Here is a 21,976-nt window from a genome sequence, read left to right as displayed (position 1 = left end):
TAGGCGACGTTTAGACGACGTCGCGTTAAGTGCGAGCAATTTATTAAGACTATAAATTGCTACGATTTATTGCTTTTTTTTTAAAGCTGTTTTAGTGCAGCCGATATGTGAAACAATTGTGCATTTAATGATAGAAGCATATAATTTGGACCACAGATACTACACATATAAAGGTTAAAAATTAGGTATAGGCCATCTCAGATTTTGCCTTTTACAAAGATGGCGGGCATTTAAAATGGCGACTATACATATGTGACTAATGACACGATAACTTTTGAACGAGACGTCAGATTTCAACCAAATTTGGTATATAGGTTCTTTTTTTGATGTACAAGATCTAAGTCTTGAACCAGTGAACCAGAAGAATCGGTTTACCAGAAGTTGTGTTTTTCCTGGTTTTTATGTAAAAATATGTTATTTTTTTTTTCAATTCTTTCACCCTGTGTGTAATAATTTTTCAACAAGTTAATACCGCCATTGAAAAGAGCGTAAAAATATTTTTTAGGAAATATTTTGAACTTTTTAGTTGGGTTAATTACCATTTAATAAATGCATAACGTATCTTCACATGTACATATTATGTGCGGCAGATTCCTGCAAATATTATAAGAATTATTGTGCATTTAATGGTAGAAACATATAATTTGGACCACATATACTACACGTACAAAGGTTCAAATTTAGATATGAGGCCATCTTAGTTTTTGTTCCTTTTACAAAAATGGCGGGCATTCAAAATGGCGACTATACATATGTGACTAATAACACGATAACTTTTGAACGAGAAGTCAGATTTTAACCAAATTTGGTATATCGATTCTTTTTTTGATGAATAACATCGAGGTCTTGAACCGGAAGAATCGGTTTACCAGTAGTTGTGTTTTTACTGTTGTTTTATGTAAAAATATGTTGTTTTTTTTTTCAATTCTGTCACCCTTTATATATAAATTTTTCAAAGAGGTAATACCGCCATTGAAAAGTGTGTAAAAATATTTTTTATGAAATATTTTGAACTTTTAGTTATGTTAATTACCATTTAATAAATGCATAATGTATGTTCACATGTACCTATGGGCGGCAGATTCATTTTGAATGCCCGCCATTTTTGTAAAAGACAAAATCTGAGATGGCCTCATATCTAAATTTGAATCTTTGTATGCTTCTGCCATTAAATGCACAATAATTCTTATATTATTATTTTCACGAATCTGCCGCACATAGGTACCTACATGTGAAGATACGTTATGCATTTAAATGGTAATTAATATAACTAAAGAGTTCAAAGTATTTCCTAAAAAATATTTTTACGCTCTTTTCAACGCCGGTATTACCTTTTTGAAAAATTAATATATACAGGGTGAAAGAATTGAAAAAATAAACAACATATTTTTACAAAAAAATCAGGAAAACACAACTTCTGGTAAACCGATTCTTCCGGTTCAAGACCTCGATCTTATACATCAAAAAAAGAACCTACATACCAAATTTTGTCGAAATCTGACGTCTCGTTCAAAAGTTATCTTGCTATTATTTACATATGTATAGTCGCCATTTTGAATGCCCGCCATTTTTGTGTAAAAGGCAAAATCTGAGATGGCCTCATATCTAATTTTGAACCTTTATATGTGTAGTATATGTGGTCCAAATTATATGTTTCTATTATTAAATGCACAATTCTTATAATATTTGCACGAATCTGCCGCACTATTTAGACGCTGCGATATATTGTCGCGATTGATTATAAACTGAAACAACTCGATCATTACAATAAATTGATGCAATCTGATACCAACTCCAATCCAACTCCAATGTACCGTTTACACACAACGACAGATTGAAACAACTCGATCGATATCGATAAATCGCTAGGATTTATCGTGGTATCTAAACGCTGCCTTCTAAGTGCCAGAAATGCTTCCAAGTTTGTCAATTTTTAGCACAATGGCTTTAATTTCAATTGCCATGTAATTTACGTACCTGAATCTTCTCATCTCTCCCTCTTGCTGTAGCATCTCTCCATCTTACTGAAGCTTAAACTGTTCCACTCTTGAGATTTATCATTTTCAAACTTGTGTTTGCTTATCTTTGCAGGATAATTTTAGCTACAATAATAAGAAACCTCTTCTTTGATAGAGCTAAGTTTTGAAGTCTACATCTACATGTAAAATTTTTTACCTTGAATATTTTAACATACGATGAGACACATTTTGAAACGTAGATTTTGTCATTGTTTATATAATTTAATATTATTATACATACAATTCTTTCATTTGTGTTTGGCACTCCACATTTTAAATCATCAGGGTTTAAGTTTGCTTACAGATTAAGTTAGCAACCTTTGTTTTTGGAAACCACCCTGCATATAACTGCTTCTATTAATCCATCAACCGCGTTCGGTCCATTGGTTAAAGGCAATTACGCAAATTAATAACGGGAGAGTAACAAAGTTATTAATGGGTGAGAAATTAATAGGATACGGACGTATCTCTCAAAGTTACACCTCAGTTTGTGTTTCAAACATTATCACTGTTCATTTAACACCGATAAGGTTGTGTGAGAGAGATAGAGATTATCTCTTATGGCTTTACCAAGTTTTTAATAAATGTTCAAGAGTTTACTTTTTGGGTGATTGTGAATATTGTTAAGATAAACCTGTATACAGGGTGTTTCATTAATAATTGGAAATATTTTGACTGTAAATTGTTGGGCTGAAAATATTAAGATTTAACCGAAATCACTTAAATAAAATGTGGCTCCTTACTGAGTTAGACGGTGTTTTATTTACAAATTTAAAAACTATTTGTACCCAATACTTTAAAACCATTTGACATTATCCTTGTCATACTTGACAGCAAGTGTAGGTAATGTACAGCCTAGATCCAGTAGATTATGTTAAATAAACGTTTCTGGCTGCTACCAGAGGCGTACGACGGAGGAAAGTGAATGGTTGAACCTTCCCAAATTACGTAACTGGCGGAATTGCTGTTTTACTGCAATTTTTAGATTCTTCAATAATATACTCTTCATTCGTAAAGATAAAGTCATTAGTTCTCAAAATATTTGAAGTTAAAAATGAAACGGTACAGTTATTTAGATTAACATATTATGCCCCTTCGTTTTTAACTTCAAATATATCAAAAACGAAAGATTTTATCGTTACGAATGATGAGTATTTTATGTACAAAGAAAGTATTGTCACATTATGTATTTATTAAACCTTCCTGTCATTTTTTAAACCTTCTTGAATTTTAATTGTATAGTATTTATTGCTCCTCACTCCTCAATTTCTTAAAATGTAATGGATATTCATACTTCTTTCGCTTCTTTTTTTTCTATTCTTAATCCTTTCTTGATATTTACGTTTATCTCTGTTTTTATACATATTCTTTAAGACATTTTTATATTATTCTTTTTACATATATGAATAGTTTTCGTCCTACACTTGCAATGTGTTCTTTATAATCTTTCATTTTATTTTTGCGACTCATTTGTGGTTTTAACATTTTTTCGATATTATTTTCTCTTTTATATTAATTGTCCATACTACTGGACTGTGATCTGTTATATTTGCTCCAGAGTAAGTTTTCACTGTTGTAGTACAGTTATTTTAACTGTTTCCCCTGATCTGCACTGCTAACTAGCTTATTTCTCTCTTCTGATTACTTTCATTACTCTCATACTTTCCCATATAATTGGCAACATTTTCTTTACTATCTTGATAATAAGGTTACCCATTTTCTTAAGAACTTCCCGGTTTTTTTGTTTCTATTTTTGTTCATCGATCTCGCCTCTTTCCTTGACAACGGTAGAAGTAAACTCTTCAATCATTGTGCTTATTTTCCTTTTGTATATACCGCTATTGCCACGTCATATTGGTTTGTTCTATCAGAATCTTTGCTATAATAAATCATTCCGTTCTTAATCCGCTTTTTAGGGACACTGGTATGTAATCATCATCACACAGCCAAATTTGTCTACTGTCGGACATAAGCCTCCTCAAGATGTTTCCACCCTTCTCTGTCCTACGCAGCTGCAATCCAGTTTGTCGCTCTTCTTTTAATGTCGTCGGTCCATCTGGTAGGTGGTCTTCCACGACTTCGCTTGTTTGCTCTTGGCCGTCACTCTAAAGTCTTCTTTGTCCATCTGTTGTCTCTCTGTCTTGCAACGTGTCCTGACCATTTCGACCTCAACTTCGTAATGCGTTTTATGATGTCTTCCACTCCAGTTCTTCGCCGTAATTCATCATTTCGTATTCTGTCTCTCAAAGTTAGGCCAAGCATGGATCTCTCCATTTTTCGTTGTGCTACTTGTAATTTTCGTATTAATGATTTAGTCATGTCAGTGTTTCAGCTCCACAAGCTCACATGTGGTTGTCTCTACTTATTTGTATTTCGTGGCCCAGATAGATGTATTTATCAACTGTTTCGATATGGCAGTTTTCTAGTTTCAATGGTCCGCTAGGTACTAAATTAATCATCATTTTAGTTTTCCCAATGTTTATTTCCAACCCTACTTTTTGAGAAACTCGTTGTAGTTCTTGCAGCATTTCGTAGGCTTCCTTTATGTCGTCGGTTATTAGAACTATGGCATCTGCAAATCGTAGGTTTCAGCCGCAGTGGTTCAGCCTTTCACCATCGGCATTCAAACCTCTGTTTTCCCATTCTAACATCTGGAATGCATGCATTCCAGGTATGTAATCTACTATGTAATAAATATGATCGAAAATAATATTAACTTCTCTAATTAAAACTGCTATTAATTAAATCTTAAAATCCTACAGAAAATTGACTAAATATATGGCATTGGTTGAAATGTTTGTGCTTATAGTGCAGTCACTGAAGGTTTTCACCTCCTATTTCGTTGAACCTTTATCGATTTTCATAAAAATTGGTGAGCAGTTAGAGGATGCCTCAACGAACAAAGGTGACATGATTCCAACTTGCGCTTTTATCCTGGGGGTGGATGCCATATCTTTTCGGGGGTGAAAATTATTTTATTGAAAATAATACCAAAAATCGATAGAGAGACAAATTCTAAACAAAATTTATTATGTCAAGTTATTAACATAAATCAATACTTTTTTGAGTTACTAAAGATCAAAGATTTTACTTTTTCGTAAAAAAATGCATGTTTGAAAGTTGTTTTTCACGTATAACTCAAAAACTATGAACTTCTACAAAAAAATTATTATTACCAAAATTGAAGATAATAAAAAATTTAATACACTTTTCACTTAGAGAACTAAACTTATGTTAATTCAAGGTGAGTTATGGCTAACTGAATGTATATTTTTTTCGACGCGTACTCAAATCTAAGTATTCAAGCTTAAATAACGGGAAAACGATGCAATTTATAAAATATATGAGCTAAACACTTGTCAAAGCACTTGAGAATACCTATCAAATGAGCTCCAGAAGAAGTTAATAGCATCAAAATTAAGCAAGTTATGATGAAAATAAGAGAACCCTTTCGATTTTTTTAGGAAAAAGTGAAAAATAAAACATATGCTATTTCCACAAAAATTAAAATTTATAGTAATCCTTACACGAATTTCTTTATATTAGCATATTTAATGATTTCAACAATTTTCACTGGTTTAGAATGCACATTTTTGAGAAAAAGATATAATTTAAATAAATCATAATTTTTAAAATTATCGTCATTTTCACATTTTTTTGATAATAACTCAAAAAATACTCAATATACGTAAAAAATGATATACAACCAAATTTTAGTTTTTTCTATATCAAATATTTTACCTTGTTTACTATTTCTGTAGAGTGAAAAATAACCGAGATAGAAACGTTTAAAGTTTATATTTTGCTGTGAGAACCATGTAACCGTGGCCATTTAACCTTTGATTTTTAAAAAAGTAAGAGGTTGAAAATATTAAATTTAACGAGTTTTAATAGACTTTGGAATTATCTTTCAAATCGTTTTTAGGTGATGTCGTAAAAATTACCGGAGTTATAAAAAAAAACGATAACATTTTTTGGAAAAATTTTTTAAAGATAAAGTTTGAAAACTTTTTGGAGCATACATTTTTAATGCTCTCAACTTGTTAGGAATCTAATTTGATAGATATTTCTAAATACTTTTACAAATGTTTAATAAGTTTATGTTATAAAATGCATCATTTTCCCGTAATTTAAGGTTGAATACTTAGATTTGGGTACTCGACAAAAAAATATACATTCAATTACCTATAAATAACTCACTTTTGTTTAACACTAAAAGGTTTTTTAGCAAGTACATTATTTTATTTGTTATTAGCTTCAATTTTGGTAATAATAACTTTTTTAACTATTTATAATGGGAAATAAGCCACAATATTATTAAAAAATGATTTTTATTAACGTTTCGACGCCCAAATCGGGTGCCGTTGTCAAAATACAAAATACTACTAATAAAAATCATTTTTTTAAATAATATTGTGGCTTATTTCCCATTATAAATAGTTAAAATTGTAAAAATGACACAAGAAAATAGCTTCACAACAAAAATAACTTTTTTGTTAAAACTTATAGTTTTTGAGTTATTTATGAAAAATCTGTTAAAAACATGCATTTTTCTCATAAAAAATTAAAATCTTTGATTATATTAATAACTCAAAAAGTTTTGATTTATTTTAATAACTTTATATGACAAATTTTGCTTAGAATTTGTACCTCTATCTACCTATAGGGTTATTTTTAATAAAATAATTTTCACCCACGAGAAGGGGTGGCATCCACCCCCGGGGTAAAAGCGCAAGTTGGCACCAAGTCACCTTTGTTCCTTGAGATATCCCCTAACCACTCACCAATTTTCATGCAAATCTATTTAGGTTGAACGAAATCGGAGGTAATAGCTCATATCCACCTTCAGTGACTGCACTATTATTATGATGATCACAAAAAGCTGCGTAATAATGGCAGGTGACAACAATTTTGTTGCACTGGTGTAATAAATGAACCAATATTTTTACTAAATCTGCTTCAATATAGTTTTCCTTTCTTCATTAAAATAAAATATAGTTATTAAACAAAGTTAGTTTGGTCACGAATTAAATCAAAATAAATTATAATGAAGCTAAGTAGCAAAGTATACAGATAGTGATTGAGAGCATTATTTGAATAGAATCACCTCTTTTCAGATTGGAAGAGCGACAGTTAGAGAATCTCGGTCCCTTCGTCTTGTCCACGATGTCCATCTTAACAGCCACCGAGAAGATGCTTCCCAACAGCCCCTTTTGGTAATTGGAAATGGAAGGACGTACAGCGTGTCCGAAACGTCTCCCAAAAGGGCCATTATGGGGGTGATTCAAAAAGCGGCGTTGATCAAGAAATCTAAAAGTAACGGTTCAATAACTACCAACGATGACGGCGATGAACAGGTAACTTAAATATTTAAAGACGTCGTTTTATAGCTAAAGTAAACTTACTTTTACTTACTCAGAGAAGTAGCGTGGGCATTTATAAATTTTAAAATATAATGTGTACCTATGTGTATATAATAATATAAAAACGTAATGTTTATTATTTATTAACCTTCCGCAGATAACGTGAAAAAATTTAAAATTTTTGAACGTAGGCTAACAATTCGACTTTTTCTAATATTTAAAAAAAATTAAATTTAGCTGTAGGTGACAAATATGTGTAATAATATAATTGTGTACCTTATTCTCTATACAAATATATGAAATTTATAATTTTTTTATTATTTTAACAATTTCAAGGAGGTATTAAAAAACTGTCATTTTTATGAACAGACATTCATTTTTATGAAATAATTGTAACAAAAAAAATGTTGGTTCCACTAAAACATAAAACAGTTACTTGTATGTTAATAAACTGGGAAAATTAAATTTTACTCTCGAAATTCATACAGATTACTGAAAATATTCCAAATTTGAGCATCGAACATCATAATTTTCAAAACAATGCCTACATAATCCCATTAGATGGTCTATTTAGACACAAATATTTTTTTTAGTTTGTGCAAGACTATCTTGTTCTTTAACTTTTTTTAGTGTTACAGTACGTACATCGTCCATGACTTTGATTCTGAGGAGCAACATTCTCAGTTTCTATTCCACATATTTCAGAAAGACGCAAACGGATTATCTTTTAATGTTTTGCTGTTGTGCTCGTCGAGGAATGTGTTGGTTAAGTAATTGAAATCCTAAATTTTCTAAGAATTTTCTTCTCTCGATTTTTGTTTGGGTATTCGAGGTGTAAATGACGTAACTATATTTATTCCAGCAACGTTCATGGCACTATAATAAATGACCATTGGCCAACGACGAGTTGTACGAGCGCAATTGTAGGCTTCGCACATTTTGTCAACAACGTCGACACCTCCTTTAGGTTTGTTGTAGTCCATGATTGGTTTTCCAGTTTTCCTGTTGTAGTCCAGTTTTCTCGTCAACAGCATCATCGTAATGCATAGTCGATACAAACAGGACATTTCTTTTTCGTTTTGGAGAATACGAAACGAGCGTACACTTATCTCTGAAAGTAAACATAATGGATTTTTCTGGTCTTGCTAATAACATTTGTAGTGCAGTCACTGAAGGTTTTCACCTCCGATTTCGTTGAACCTACATAGATTTTCATAAAAATTGGTGAGCAGTTAGACAATACCTCAAGTAACAAAGGTGACATGTTGCCAACTTGCGTTTTTACCCTGGGGGTGGATGGCACCCCTTTTCTGTGGTGAAAATTATTTAATTAAAAATAATACCATAAATCGATAGAGGGACAAATTCTAAGCAAAATTTGTTATATTAAGTTATTAACATAAATCAATACTTTTTGAGTTATTAAAGATCAAAAATTTTATTTTTTCGTAAAAAAATGCATGTTTTAAAGCTGTTTTTCACGTATAACTCAAAAACTATTAGCTTATACAAAAAAGTTATTCTTACAAAAATTGAAGACAATCAAAAATTGAATACACTATTCACTCAAAGTACTAAACTAATGTTAATTCAAAGTGAGTTATGGGTAATTGAATGTATATTTTTTTCGATGAGTACTCAAATCTAAGTATTCAAGCTTGAGTAACGGGAAAATATGCTTTTTATAAAATATACCTGCTCAACACTTATCAAAGTACTTCAGAATACCTAACAAATGAGCTCCAGAAGAAGTTAATAGCATCAAAATTAAGCAAGCTATGATGAAATTAAGAGAACCTATTCGATTTTTTTAGTAAAAAGTAAAAAATAAAATATACGCCATTTCCTCAAAAATTAAAATTTATAGTAATCCTTACAAAAATTTCTTTGTATTAGCATAAGTAATGATTTTAACAATTTTCACTTGTTTAGAATGCATATTTTTGAAGAAAGATGTAATTTAAAATAATCAGAATTTTTAAAATTATCGTCATTTTCATTTTCTTTTGATAATAACTATAAAAATACTCGATATACGTAAAAAGTGGTAAATAACCAAATTTTAGTTTTTTCTATATTAAATATTATACCTTTTTTTACCATTTCTGTAGGGTGAAAAATAACCTAGATAAAAACGTTTAAAGCTTAAATTTTGCTGATTAATTATTTATATGGGAAATAAGCCACAATTAAAATGAAAAAAATAATTTTATTAACGTTTCGACGCCCAAATCGGGTGCCGTTGTCAAAATACAAAATATTATTAAATAAACAAAAGAGCTGTTGTTAAGCAAAAAAATTCTTCTAATAATTTATTTAATCTCACTCATTTATATTGGCAATTCAGACATATATTATACATTTTAAAGTAGAAGACTTTAAAATGATATTGCCAATATTTATGAGTTGCGTTCCTGGGACGACTTACTGAAAGATAGTTCATTCGATTACATGAAATCAACCCCAACTCAAGAATATCCGTCATAAAAAATTATAGCATGTGATCTGTCTTTAAAAAGACAACCAAATGCAACGACAGTAAAATTCTCGCGTTAGAGACTTCATAGTAAATCACAAGGGAAAACCAGGAAAAACCCTGTGATACTATCCCGACATCGTAAGTATTTAGTCTTACATTAATTTACTCTCAAAAAAAAAATACCAAATTCTGACTTGTAACATGTTTAAATTATAAATAATATTAATAATACTAGATATATAAGTAATACTAAAATATAAAATATGTACTAGCTCGATATTATTGACTTACTAATCTTGGTATTTTCTTTCTATTGACTTCCTCTTTCAGTATGGGTAACCACATCCTACTGCATTCTACCGAGGAATTTGCGACACAATTGGTTTCATTTAGCATAATTAGAGCCGCTTCTTTGATTTTTCTCTTTTTACTATCTGACTCTTTCAGGATAGTAAAAAGAGAAAAATCAAAGAAGCGGCTCTAATTATGCTAAATGAAACCAATTGTGTCGCAAATTCGCAAAGTCGCAAATAAAGTCAATAGAAAGAAAATACCAAGATTAGTAAGTCAATAATATCGAGCTAGTACATATTTTATATTTTAGTATTACTTATATATCTAGTATTATTAATATTATTTATAATTTAAACATGTTACAAGTCAGAATTTGGTATTTTTTTTTTTTTTTTTTTTGAGAGTAAATTAATGTAAGACTAAATACTTACGATGTCGGGATAGTATCACATGGTTTTTCCTGGTTTTCCCTTGTGATTTACTATGAAGTCTCTAACGCGAGAATTTTACTGTCGTTGCATTTGGTTGTCTTTTTAAAGACAGATCACATGCTATAATTTTTTATGACGGATATTCTTGAGTTGGGGTTGATTTCATGTAATCGAATGAACTATCTTTCAGTAAGTCGTCCCAGGAACGCAACTCATAAATATTGGCAATATCATTTTAAAGTCTTCTACTTTAAAATGTATAATATATGTCTGAATTGCCAATATAAATGAGTGAGATTAAATAAATTATTAGAAGAATTTTTTTGCTTAACAACAGCTCTTTTGTTTATTTAATAATATTTTGTATTTTGACAACGGCACCCGATTTGGGCGTCGAAACGTTAATAAAATTATTTTTTTCATTTTAATTGTGGCTTATTTCCCATATAAATAATTAATCATAAAAATGCCACAAGGAAATAGCTTCAGAACAACATTAAATTTTGCTGCGAGAACCATGTAACCGTGGCCATTTAATCTTTGATTTTTAAAAAGGTAAGGGGTTTAAAAGATTAAGTTCAACGCGTTTTAATAGCCTTTAGAATTACCTTTCAAACCGTTTTTAGGTGAACCTGATGTCTGAAAAATTAACGGAGTTATTAAAAAAAAACAATAACATTTTTTGGAAAATTTTCTAAAAGATAAAGTTTGAAACATTTTTGGAGCATAAATTTTAATGCTATTAACTTGTTCGGTATCTCATTTGATAGATATTTCTAAGTACTTTCACACATGTTTAATAAGTTTATGTTATAAAATGCATCATTTTCCCGTAATTTAAGCTTGAATAATTAAATTCGGGTACTGGCCGAAAAAAATATGCATTCAGTTACCTATAACTCACTTTTAGTTAATATTTAAGGTTTTTTAGTAAGGAGTTTATTTAATTTTTTATTAGCTTCAATTTTGGTAATAATAACTTTTTTGTAAAAACTTATAGTTTTTGAGTTATCTATGAAAAATCGGTTAAAAACATGCATTTTTCTTACGAAAAATTAAAATTTTTGATCTTTAATAACTCAAAAAGTTTTGATTTATTTTAATAACTTCATATAACAAATTTTGCTTAGAATTTGTCCCCCTATCTAATTATGAGGTTATTTTTAATAAAATAATTTTCACCCCGAGAAGGGGTGGCATCCACCCCCAGCGTAAAAGCGCAAGTTGGGACCATGTCACCTTTGTTTCTTGAGATATCCTCTAACCACTCACCAATTTTCATGCAAATCGATGGAGGTTGAACGAAATCGTAGGTAATAGCTCATATCCACCTTCAGTGACTCCACTATTGAGGAGGTGTCTCAAGTTTATTAGACGCAATTTTCCATTTTCCCAATAGTAGTAAGACGGTGCTGCCTTAGTATCTCCATCAAAAGCTGGTAAAAAAGTTGTCAAGCGTGACATTTCTATTTGATCCCAAGATAGATGAACAAAGACGATTCACTAATGCCAAATTCGAAGTATCTGTCTTTAGAAGCCGCAACAGCCATTCTTGTTCCCTCCCGTAATTTATTATAAACGTATGCCCTAAAATACAGGGTGTCCCGAAAAGATTGGTCATAAATTATACCACACATTCTGGGGTCAAAAATAGTTCGATTGAACCTAACTTACCTTAGTACAAATGTGCTCATAAAAAAAGTTACAGCCCTTTGAAGTTACAAAATGAAAATCGATTTTTTTCAATATATCGAAAACTATTAGAGATTTTTTGTTGAAAATGGACATGTTTCATTGTTATAATAGGAACATCGTAAAACAAAATTATAGTGAAATTTTTCCACCCCATAAAAATTTTATGGGGGTTTTGTTCCCTTAAACCCCCCCAAACTTTGGTGTACGTTCCAATTGATTCATTATTGTGGTACCATTAGTTAAACACAACGTTTTTAAAACTTTTTTGCCTCTTAGTATTTTGTCGATAAACCAGTTTTTATCGAGATGCGGCTTCTTTTTAAATATATTTATGTAAAAATTTTAAGGGGGTTTTGTTCCTTTAAACCCCCCCAATGTTTGTGTACGTTCTAATGAAACTATTATTGTGGTACCATTAGTTAAACACAGTATTTTTAAAACTTTTTTGCCTCTTAGTCTTTTTTTGATAAGTCACCTTTTATCGAGATGTGGCATCTTTTTCAAAATATACCTAAAAATGTAAATTATAAATAAATTTTCAGATTATTAACAAGTCGCTACAATCGTACTTAACCAGATACAAATATGTGGTGGATTCGACAAATATTCAAAATATCTCGATAAACACTGGCTTATCGAAAAAGTACTAAGAGGCAAGAAAGTTTTAAAAATATTGTGTTTAACTAATGGTGCCACAATAATAATTTAATTGGAACGTACACAAAAGTTTGGGGGGGTTTAAGGGAACACAACCCCCATAAAATTTTTATGGGGTGCACAAATTTCACTTTAATTTTTTTTTAAGATGCTGCTATCATAAGAGTGCCTCATGTCCATTTTCAATAAAAAATCTCTGAGTTTTCGATATATGAAAAAAAATCGATTTTCATTTTGTAACTTCAAAGGGCTGTAACTTTTTTTGTGTGCACTATTGTATATAGGTAAGTGAGGTTCAAACAACCTAGTTTTGACCCCAGAATCTGTGGTATAATTTATGACCAATCTTTTCGGGACACCCTGTATAATATAAATCAGTATTGCAAATCAAAAATCAAACAAATTAGTCTTACATCAAAATGTAACGGCAACTGTAACGTCGGTTTGTGGGACCGGATCATATAAATATTTAAAATTCCTATTAAACGATACACACTGTTCACTTGCTAAACTATGACTGAAGACTGAATAGACACAGGCACGTTCAAAAGGTACTGTGAAGTGCAGATTGAAATAAAAATTAGCGGGGCTTAAACCGTGTACATTTCAGACATAACGTTATCAGCCAAAGGTTATAGTTATCATCATCATCTACAACCCTGGGTGGGTCTTGTCTGACTTTACAACGTTTTTCCAATTTGTTCGGTCTTCCAGCAACCTAGGGTCAAATGGAATGTTTATTTTCCGGAGATCTGCTTGCTTGGATGTTATCTCTCCTTCGATTTCGGGGACGTTCGAGTGGTCTTTTGCTTGTAGGAATCTCCTCCCATACCAGTCTCACAAGTATCTCGTTATGAAGTCTGTGCACGTGGCCTGCCCATCTTAGTCGCCGGGATTTAATTTCTTGGACAATATCAGCGTAATTGTAAAGTGGTTTTAATTCAATATTGGTTCTGACCCTATACTGGTTTGTGGTGATGCCCGAAAATGTTTATAAGTATTTTCATTCAAACCGTCTGAGCTTTTCTTCGTTTGTTTTGGTGATGGTTCACGTTTCGCATCCTTATGTTAATACAGGTCTGACGATGGATTTATAGATTTTGATCTTTGAACTTCCTATAAGATTTTTTGATTTTATAATCTTATCCAGTACGAATATACAGCGATTTTCCGATTGAATTGTCTTTTATTTCTTCAGTAACATCGTTGTCAGCTGTGATTACGGCCCCCCAGATACTTTAAACGTTCTACTCTTTCGAAACTGAAGGTGTTGATCGTCTCATTTTGTCCTATCCTGCCTCTTCGTGTCGTTTTATTTATTCACATATATTTCGTCTTCTCTTCATTAATCTTCAGCCCTACTTCACTTATTGCTCCTTCCACCTTGTTGAAAATGTTTTTTATGGTTTTATGGATAGGATAGAATCTCCAACGAGATCACTGTCATCTGCATACGCTAGTAATAGCTTTGGACCTTGAGCCTTATAACAATTCTGTTTTATTTGGGCCGACTGCATGGCTTTCTATAATACAAGGTTAAAAAGTACTGGAGATAACGAATTATCCTGTTTGAGTCCACTGTTGATTTCAATGAGTTTCTTTGGTATTGAGAACTCCGCCATGGCATTCCATACTTGGCTTCTTTCTACGCTATCATATGCCTGTCGAAAGTCTATGAAGAGATTGTGTATGGGTCTGTTATACTCCCATCCCTTTTTTAGAAGCTGCCTCAGCGTGAATAGTTGATCTATTGTTGACCTGTTTGTCCTAAAACCTCCTTTATAATCTCCTAGGACATAGGGGGTTATCAGTACAGGGGGTTAGCCTACTAAGAATGATCTTTAAAAGGATTTTATATGCCGTGTTTAGGAGTGAAATTCCTCTATAATTCGAGCATTTTGTGTTGTCCCCTCTTTTGTGGATGCTTTCCCCCATATTTCAGAAATTCTGCTGGTATCTCGTCCGTACCCGGCACTTTGTGATTTTTTAGCGTATTTAGGGCCTTTTGGGTTTCTTCAAAAGTAGGATTTTTGACGGGCATGCTCGCTGTGATATAGACCTCTTCTTTGTGATGTTCTTACTGTATGATATTTAGAAGGTCCCTGAAATACCCTTTCCATTCTTCAGTTAGTTCTTTACCGTCGATTATCATATGGCCTTGATTGCCTCTCAGTTTAGGATAGAATTGATTCTATGTCCTCTTTTCTCAGAGGGCATTGCTTTATAGAATTCTTTCGAGCCAGGTTTGGGTCGGTCTCTCTCCAGAGCCTCATATTTTTGTTGTTATTTTTCTTGTTTCTTTTCGGCAGTCGCCGTATTCCTTTTTACTTTTGTCTGTTTGTAGTTGTATCCGTGTCTTCCTTACTTTTTGTCTTTTTTCCAGCTGTTTCCGACTTTTTGCCCTCTTCTGCCTACTCCTTCCAAAAGACATGTAGGGAAATACGATCAACGCTCTTAAAAGGATAGGTAAAAGGAAAACCGTCGGATTCGTTCAACACACCAAAACGACGGCGGAGAACAGTCGGGATAAGTCACCTCTTATACCTCGTTGTTGTTTATTATTCTTCGATCAACGCTCCAAGAATAATAATCAACTAGGCTTTTCATTCCGACTTTTATATCATCCGAGACGGTACAAAAACACGTTTTAGTTAATTCATTGGCGTACTATAGACGATAAAATTATATTATCGTCACACCCCCCTCTCCTAAAAAAAATTTGGAACAAAATTTTAGCTATATACCTAACTACAACTTATAACTATAACAAAAGAGAAAAAAAACGTCTTTCTAAAAATTAAACTTACGAATATCCTTTAATGCAGTAGCACTAGCACTAACGTTTGTATCGTTTCCATATTGTCCTGTGTTCCATCCTGGAATGGGCGGCGGCGTTCTTACAGCACTGTCCTGTGGCGGCCTCATCAGTGCTGAGACCTCGATGATGACTTCCATTTTGATAAATGTATGTAATACATGTAATAATGTATGTAATACAGACGTGTCGTTGTATAACGGGTATGATGAGTGTTAGTGTGGGGTTGGGGTTGGGCTAAAGGAGTGAATGGAATCATGTACTATCGTCGTGAGCCGGTTTCATATTTTTAATGTGAACTTTGTTAATTGTTTTTCCCGTTGCATCCTTTAACTGAAAAATTACTTTGGATAGTACTTTGTGAATAGTATATGGACCGGAGAATTTGGGAGCTAATTTGCCGTTCAGTTATTTGGCGGCGTTGGAAATGTTGTAATCTTTCTTCATGACTTTGTCCCCGATTTTCGGTGTCCACTCTCTGCGGCGTAGATTATAATAGTGATTTTGTGATGTAAACGCTTTGGCCAAATTGATTTTTACCAGTTCGAAAGTTTATCTTAATTTATTCCATTTGAAAGTTGGTGGAATAGTGTCGGGCGGATTAGGCGTTTCTATAATTTTACTGGGTACGTCTAGTTCGTATTCAAAATTTAAAAATGCTGGAGAGAATCCGGTGGAGTCGTGTTTTGTAGAGTTAATTGCGAAATCAGTTCTAGCTGGCTGTGGCACGTCTTAGCGAACAATTTCTACCCATTTCGAAAAAGTGTCTTGGAAAACGATTGCATAGATGTTGCCTTTGCTTGATCTTGGTAGTGGGCCGATCATGTCGGTTGTGACGGTGTACCACGGTTGTTCTGGGATGGAGGTTGAGTACATTTTTCCGGGGGTCTGTTGCTGTGAAGGTTTGTACATTTGACAGCTGTGACAACTTCTGACGAATTTTGCGGTATCTCTAAACATGTTTGGCCAGTAGTATTTTCGTGCCAGTCTTGCTATTGTTTTGGCTATACCTAAGTGTCCGGATGTTGTTGTTTCGTGGTTTTCGGATATCAGTTGTTTTTGTTTATTGGATGGAATACAGAGTTTCCACGGGTTGGCTAAATCTGTTTCTTTGTAGTCATATTTATCCTAGAAATGTCGATACAGTCGATTGTCTCTTACTATATAATCTTAAAATCGTTGTGGGTTAGTTTTCACCTCTTTTAGTTTCTTCTTGTACCAATCATCTTGTAATTCTCCGAATGTAATGGTACTGATTGAGTCTACTGGTTCCCGAGAGAGGGCATTTGTTAAGTGATTTTATGCTCCTTTGCGTTAAATGACGTCGAAATCGAACTGTTGTAATGACATAGTCCATCTGGCTAATCTTCCTGACGGATTTTGTATGGTTTGTAGGTTTTTTTAAACTTTGATGATCGGTTACGACTGAAAATTGATACCCTTCCAAGTATGGTCACATTTTCTCTATTCCGTATACGATAGCTAGTAGTAGTTCTTTTTCTGTTACACTGTAGTTTTTCTCCGCATTTGATAAAGACTTGCTGGCGTAAGCTACGACTCGATCGGGTCATTGTTCGTCTTTCTGGATTAGAGCTACCCCGAGACCGTAGTCTGATCCGTCTGTTTGAAGAAAGAATCTTTTGCTAAAATCTGTACAAATTAGAACTGGGGCCTGTGTCAGTTGTTTCTTGATTTTCTCGAAAGAGATTTTTTGTTCTGTACTCCAAATCAACTTCTGTTTCTTTTTTAATAATTGCGTTAGTGGTGCTATGTTCGTAGAATAATCGTGAATAAAACGTTTGTACCAAGATGTGGTTCCTAGGAATTTAATTAGCTGCTTGATAGATTTTGGGGCTGGGTAGTCGATGGTAGCCTTAATCTTGCTTTCGTCAGTTTTGATGCCTTTGACTACATGACCGAGGTATACGATCTCGTCTTTGCAGAACTCGCATTGTTCTAATTTAGTTCTTAGCTTCGCATCATGTAATCGTTTAAATGCTTGTTTTAAGTTCTGCATGTGTTCTTCGAATGTTTCCCCTAAAACTATGATATAAAACAAGAATAATAATCAACCAGGCTTTTCGTTCTGACTTTTATATCGTCCGAGACGGTACAAAAACACGTTTTACTTAATTCATTGGCGTATCTAGACGACAAAATTATATTATCGGCACAGTTTAAACAAAATAAATTTATAACAGACCGACAAACCCAGGAATTAAAAAAAGTTGATGATTATGAGCACGATGTAGCCAAGTTAGAAAAGGAGCGTGTTAGCTTGGGAGAGGATCACTGGAGGAGCAATGCAACCGATTTGTAAGAATAGTGTTAGAAGAACCAGATCGTTTCCTGGTGAACAACTAATAAAACCCAAGGAAGAAGCTACACCTGCCGGAGGAATGGAACGCCAAACGCATAAAACATTTCAAACAAATGATAAAGGTTAATGCAAGTGAACAGTAGAGAGTGAATGTAAATAATATTGGCATGTCTTGCAAAAAAGAAAAAAAATGGTTTCATTCTCAATGGTTTATGATAAAGGGCAACCGTATATACGTATTTGAGATTAGTTGGTCATCAGCAGTAGGTACGGTGTATCCAAGTACGAGAGGTATTTTAATACTAAATTAATATTTTTTTTCTTTTGTTTACTAACTAGTTTGGGAGTTGTTGGCGTGTGTAAATAATTGTTTTAAAATATTCACTCTAATTTGCAAAACGCATTTATACCCGCTGGTGAAAATGATAAGTAAATATATACAAATCACTTTAAATGCAAAACATACACATACCGCATACACAGTATTTCGTGTTTTATAAATGTAATTTTATTAAAAACGAAAAACATGTATCCGAAAAAGAAGTAATGCTCTTTTAAAATTTTTTTATCGACGTGAACGAAATGTTATTTTCAAAACCCAATTTAATCCCGGAAACTAACGGATGAGTTTGTATAACTGAGTTCTTTTAATAGTAATAAACTACAATTATGATATAAACTGTATTAAATGTGTTAAAATATTTGATTATTACGATTATTACGATCGAACTTCGTTACGTTAGCCGAGGAAATGAACCAATAAACGTACCAAATTTTTGCAGTTGGATGAATATCAATGTCAATGAAACTCGTTGGATTCAATTCGTAAGAGCCTTAGGAAACATTGTGAACAAAAAATTGCATTATTGAACAAGGAAAATGCATTTTCCTAAGGCATTTTGAAATTTGTAATTCGGAAACAGTTTAAAGGAAATTAGGGTTCAGTATTACTACTAGAGAGTTTTTAGAATCACTGAATACAAATCTCATAATGGCGATAATATCCTTGGCATCTGGTGCCCAGGATGGACCTCGTCTGGAGTTTTATGGAAATTATATACAAAAGCAGCGTGCAAAGTAGTTAGTCGGGGATTTTTGTGGTCTCTGAGCATAAAAATCATAACGGCGCTAGTATCCGACGCACTTGGGGTCCAGGACAGGCCTGGTCTACTGGAGTTTTGTACAAATTCGATACAAAATCAGTACAAATACACCAGGTGCTTCGGTGACCATCGCAGTCAATATATTCGTAATTAGCGACCCCAAATTTTCATAAAACTCCAGAAGACGAGGCTCACCTTGTGCTCCAGGTGCCTCGGAGACCATCGTCGTTGGGATCTTCATGTTCATCGTCCCCAAACCCTCCGAAAATAATGAGGTTGATTTTGTATCGGATTTCCCTAAAACTCCAGATGATACCCATTATGGGCACTGTGTGCCTCGAAAACTATCGTCAACATAATATTTTTCATCTTTTGCGTTATTTTGCCGGTTATTAGCGCGCTCATCACTATATAATTGAACATTGCCTTTTATTTTTATAAGCTGTGGTCTGAAATTATTTATTCAAAACAGCAACATTGTCAAAGAGTTGTAACTCTCGTCCTCAAAATATATTTATACTTACACATTATAAAGTTATTTCTAAATTTGCTGATATCGTGATATGTAAAGATTGTATTAAACTTTAGTATTTTACTTTTATTGCAGATCTATTGGCTAAGACCAGCTATTGTACCCTCCCAAAACTCGCCGGATGGATCCAAATACTTCTGCTGGTTCAAGAAAAAACCGAAACAAAAAGTTACTTTTGACGAATCGACAAGTAACGCAGCTAATCGGTAACATGGCTTTTAATACCTCTAGGTGTTAAGTTTTGTGTCCTGATTGTTGTATATAGATGTGTTAAGATGTACACTATCAATTGCAAGAAATATATTCGTATATAATATACTGTGTGACACTACGCTTTAAACATTATTATTCATATATTTTTATTAATTAATTGGTCTAGTAGAATCTAGGACAAATAATCCCCGGGCAAATGAGCCCGGACAAATAATCCCCGGGCAAATTAGCCCGAAAAAATAATCCCCACAAATTATCCCTGGACAAAAAATCCCCAGATAAATAATCCCCGGACAAAACATCCCCACAAAAAATCCCGGGCAACTAATCTACACAAATTTTTTAGACAAAATAATCAATGTTTTCAACATAGTTATTTAAAGCAGAGTGAGCAAAAGATTTAAGCGAATAATTACAACATGATTCCCACAGCTTTAGCTCATTGCCATATCTTCCACGATTTTTGAAAAAACTCGCACTCTTCTGTCATGTAAAATTTGTGTAAAATAAATGTGTCATGTAAAGTTTTCGACGTGGCACGGAATTGGAATTCAAAATTTGGTAATCGAAATTACAATTCATGCTTAATCTTGCTAATTATTATTTTCGTGCCGAAAATTGGTTTCATGGTGATTGCTATAACTCTCATGCACTGAGGCTGAAAAACATTTGAGTCGTTCGCATTCACGCGAAAACCTTTAGAGAACTATTTGGCAGCAAATATTTCTTGGGAATTCTTTGTCCGGAATTTTTTGTGAGGATATTTTGTCCAAAAAAATTTGTGTGGATTATTTTTCCGGAATTTTTTGTGGGGATTTTTTGTGGCGATGTTTTGTCAGGGGATTATTTGTCAGGGGATTATTTGTCCGGGGATTATTTGTCCGGGGATAATTTGGTTGGGGATTTTTTGTCCAGGGATAATTTGTGGGGATTTTTTGTCCGGGATTATTTATCCGGGGATTATTTGTCCGAACCCCGTCCGCTGCGAACGTTGGATATTAACATGACGGTCGTGATGTTTTTTACGACACTTTTGAATAGTTCGACCGATGATGTGAGCCCAAAGCACTTCCGCAGATTTTGGAGCCACCATATCTTCTTCTGCCTGGTCTTCGCCTGCAGTCTATTTTACCCGGGATCGTGTCTCAATATGTGGCCTGCATATTCAAGTTTTTTGTTGTTTAATTATGCTCATGATTTCTTTCTCTTTTCCAATTATATGGATTACCTTTATGTTACCGACCGACATGGAAATTGCCCAATTGTTTGACACCAACCCTTTTTCAAGGACGTAATAATCTACTCTAAACATGTTGGTTGGTGATTGCAGAAAACTGTGCTTTGACTTCTTCCTGACAACCAGTCACGGTTTCCAGTTGGAATACAAAACAAAAACTTGAACAAAATATATCCCGCTCGATGGAAACAAAAGTTCTGAGTTTGTTCCAGTTTTGTTATTGCTTTTCAGGTTCTAGAAAGTACAAACCAAACCTCAACTAAACTGTCAGTTTAGAGGAGAACCGTCTTTGACGCTGTTTTTTGACATTCGATTTTGATTGAACCGTGTTCAAAAAGTGGGACACCTGATTTCTAGCACATTGCCAAAGTAATGTCTTTTATATTAAAATTAAGCTGTCTTTTTTATTATTATCGATTGTTGAAAGTTACAACTAATACAGCAGCATTACAGTACAGTAACTAATTGCAGTATTACAGTATTTAATACAGCAGCATTACTTAATTACAACTACAACTATAGAAACCAACTGAAACTAACTTTTTTATAAGTAATTCCTTTCAGTATAACATATTTATTATCTACCAAAATTTTGTTAGGACTCCTTAGATTTTACTTAGTGTTTAATAATCAATGTCACACAGTACACATATATAAGTATTACCCAATAATATTAATTTTAAATTATGGACAAAAATACCACAATAAACATTATTTTCAAGTCCGTTTTTAAACCAAAATGCGAGGAAACCGATGTAATGAATTTTAGAAGTAATCCTACAAGTTATATTTATTATCTTTATAAAATACAAGAAACGC

The 21,976-nt window shown here is 33.0% G+C and overlaps 1 protein-coding gene across 1 annotated transcript in view; it reads left to right on the top strand.

Moving 5' to 3' along the window:
- Nucleotides 1-21,976, top strand: part of LOC114331856 (protein tincar) — an 841,442-nt gene that overhangs the window by 714,944 nt on the left and 104,522 nt on the right. Inside the window, exons 9-10 of the mRNA XM_050642976.1 lie at nucleotides 7,136-7,375; nucleotides 19,783-19,913. Of these exons, the coding sequence (XP_050498933.1) occupies nucleotides 7,136-7,375; nucleotides 19,783-19,913 (371 nt within the window). The remainder of the gene's footprint in view (nucleotides 1-7,135; nucleotides 7,376-19,782; nucleotides 19,914-21,976) is intronic.

This window comes from Diabrotica virgifera, chromosome 2 (genome assembly GCF_917563875.1).
Source record: "Diabrotica virgifera virgifera chromosome 2, PGI_DIABVI_V3a".
Lineage (NCBI taxonomy): Eukaryota > Metazoa > Arthropoda > Insecta > Coleoptera > Chrysomelidae > Diabrotica > Diabrotica virgifera.
The sequence above is the reverse complement of the archived record's forward strand: the minus strand, read 5'-3'. Positions and strand labels throughout refer to the sequence as shown.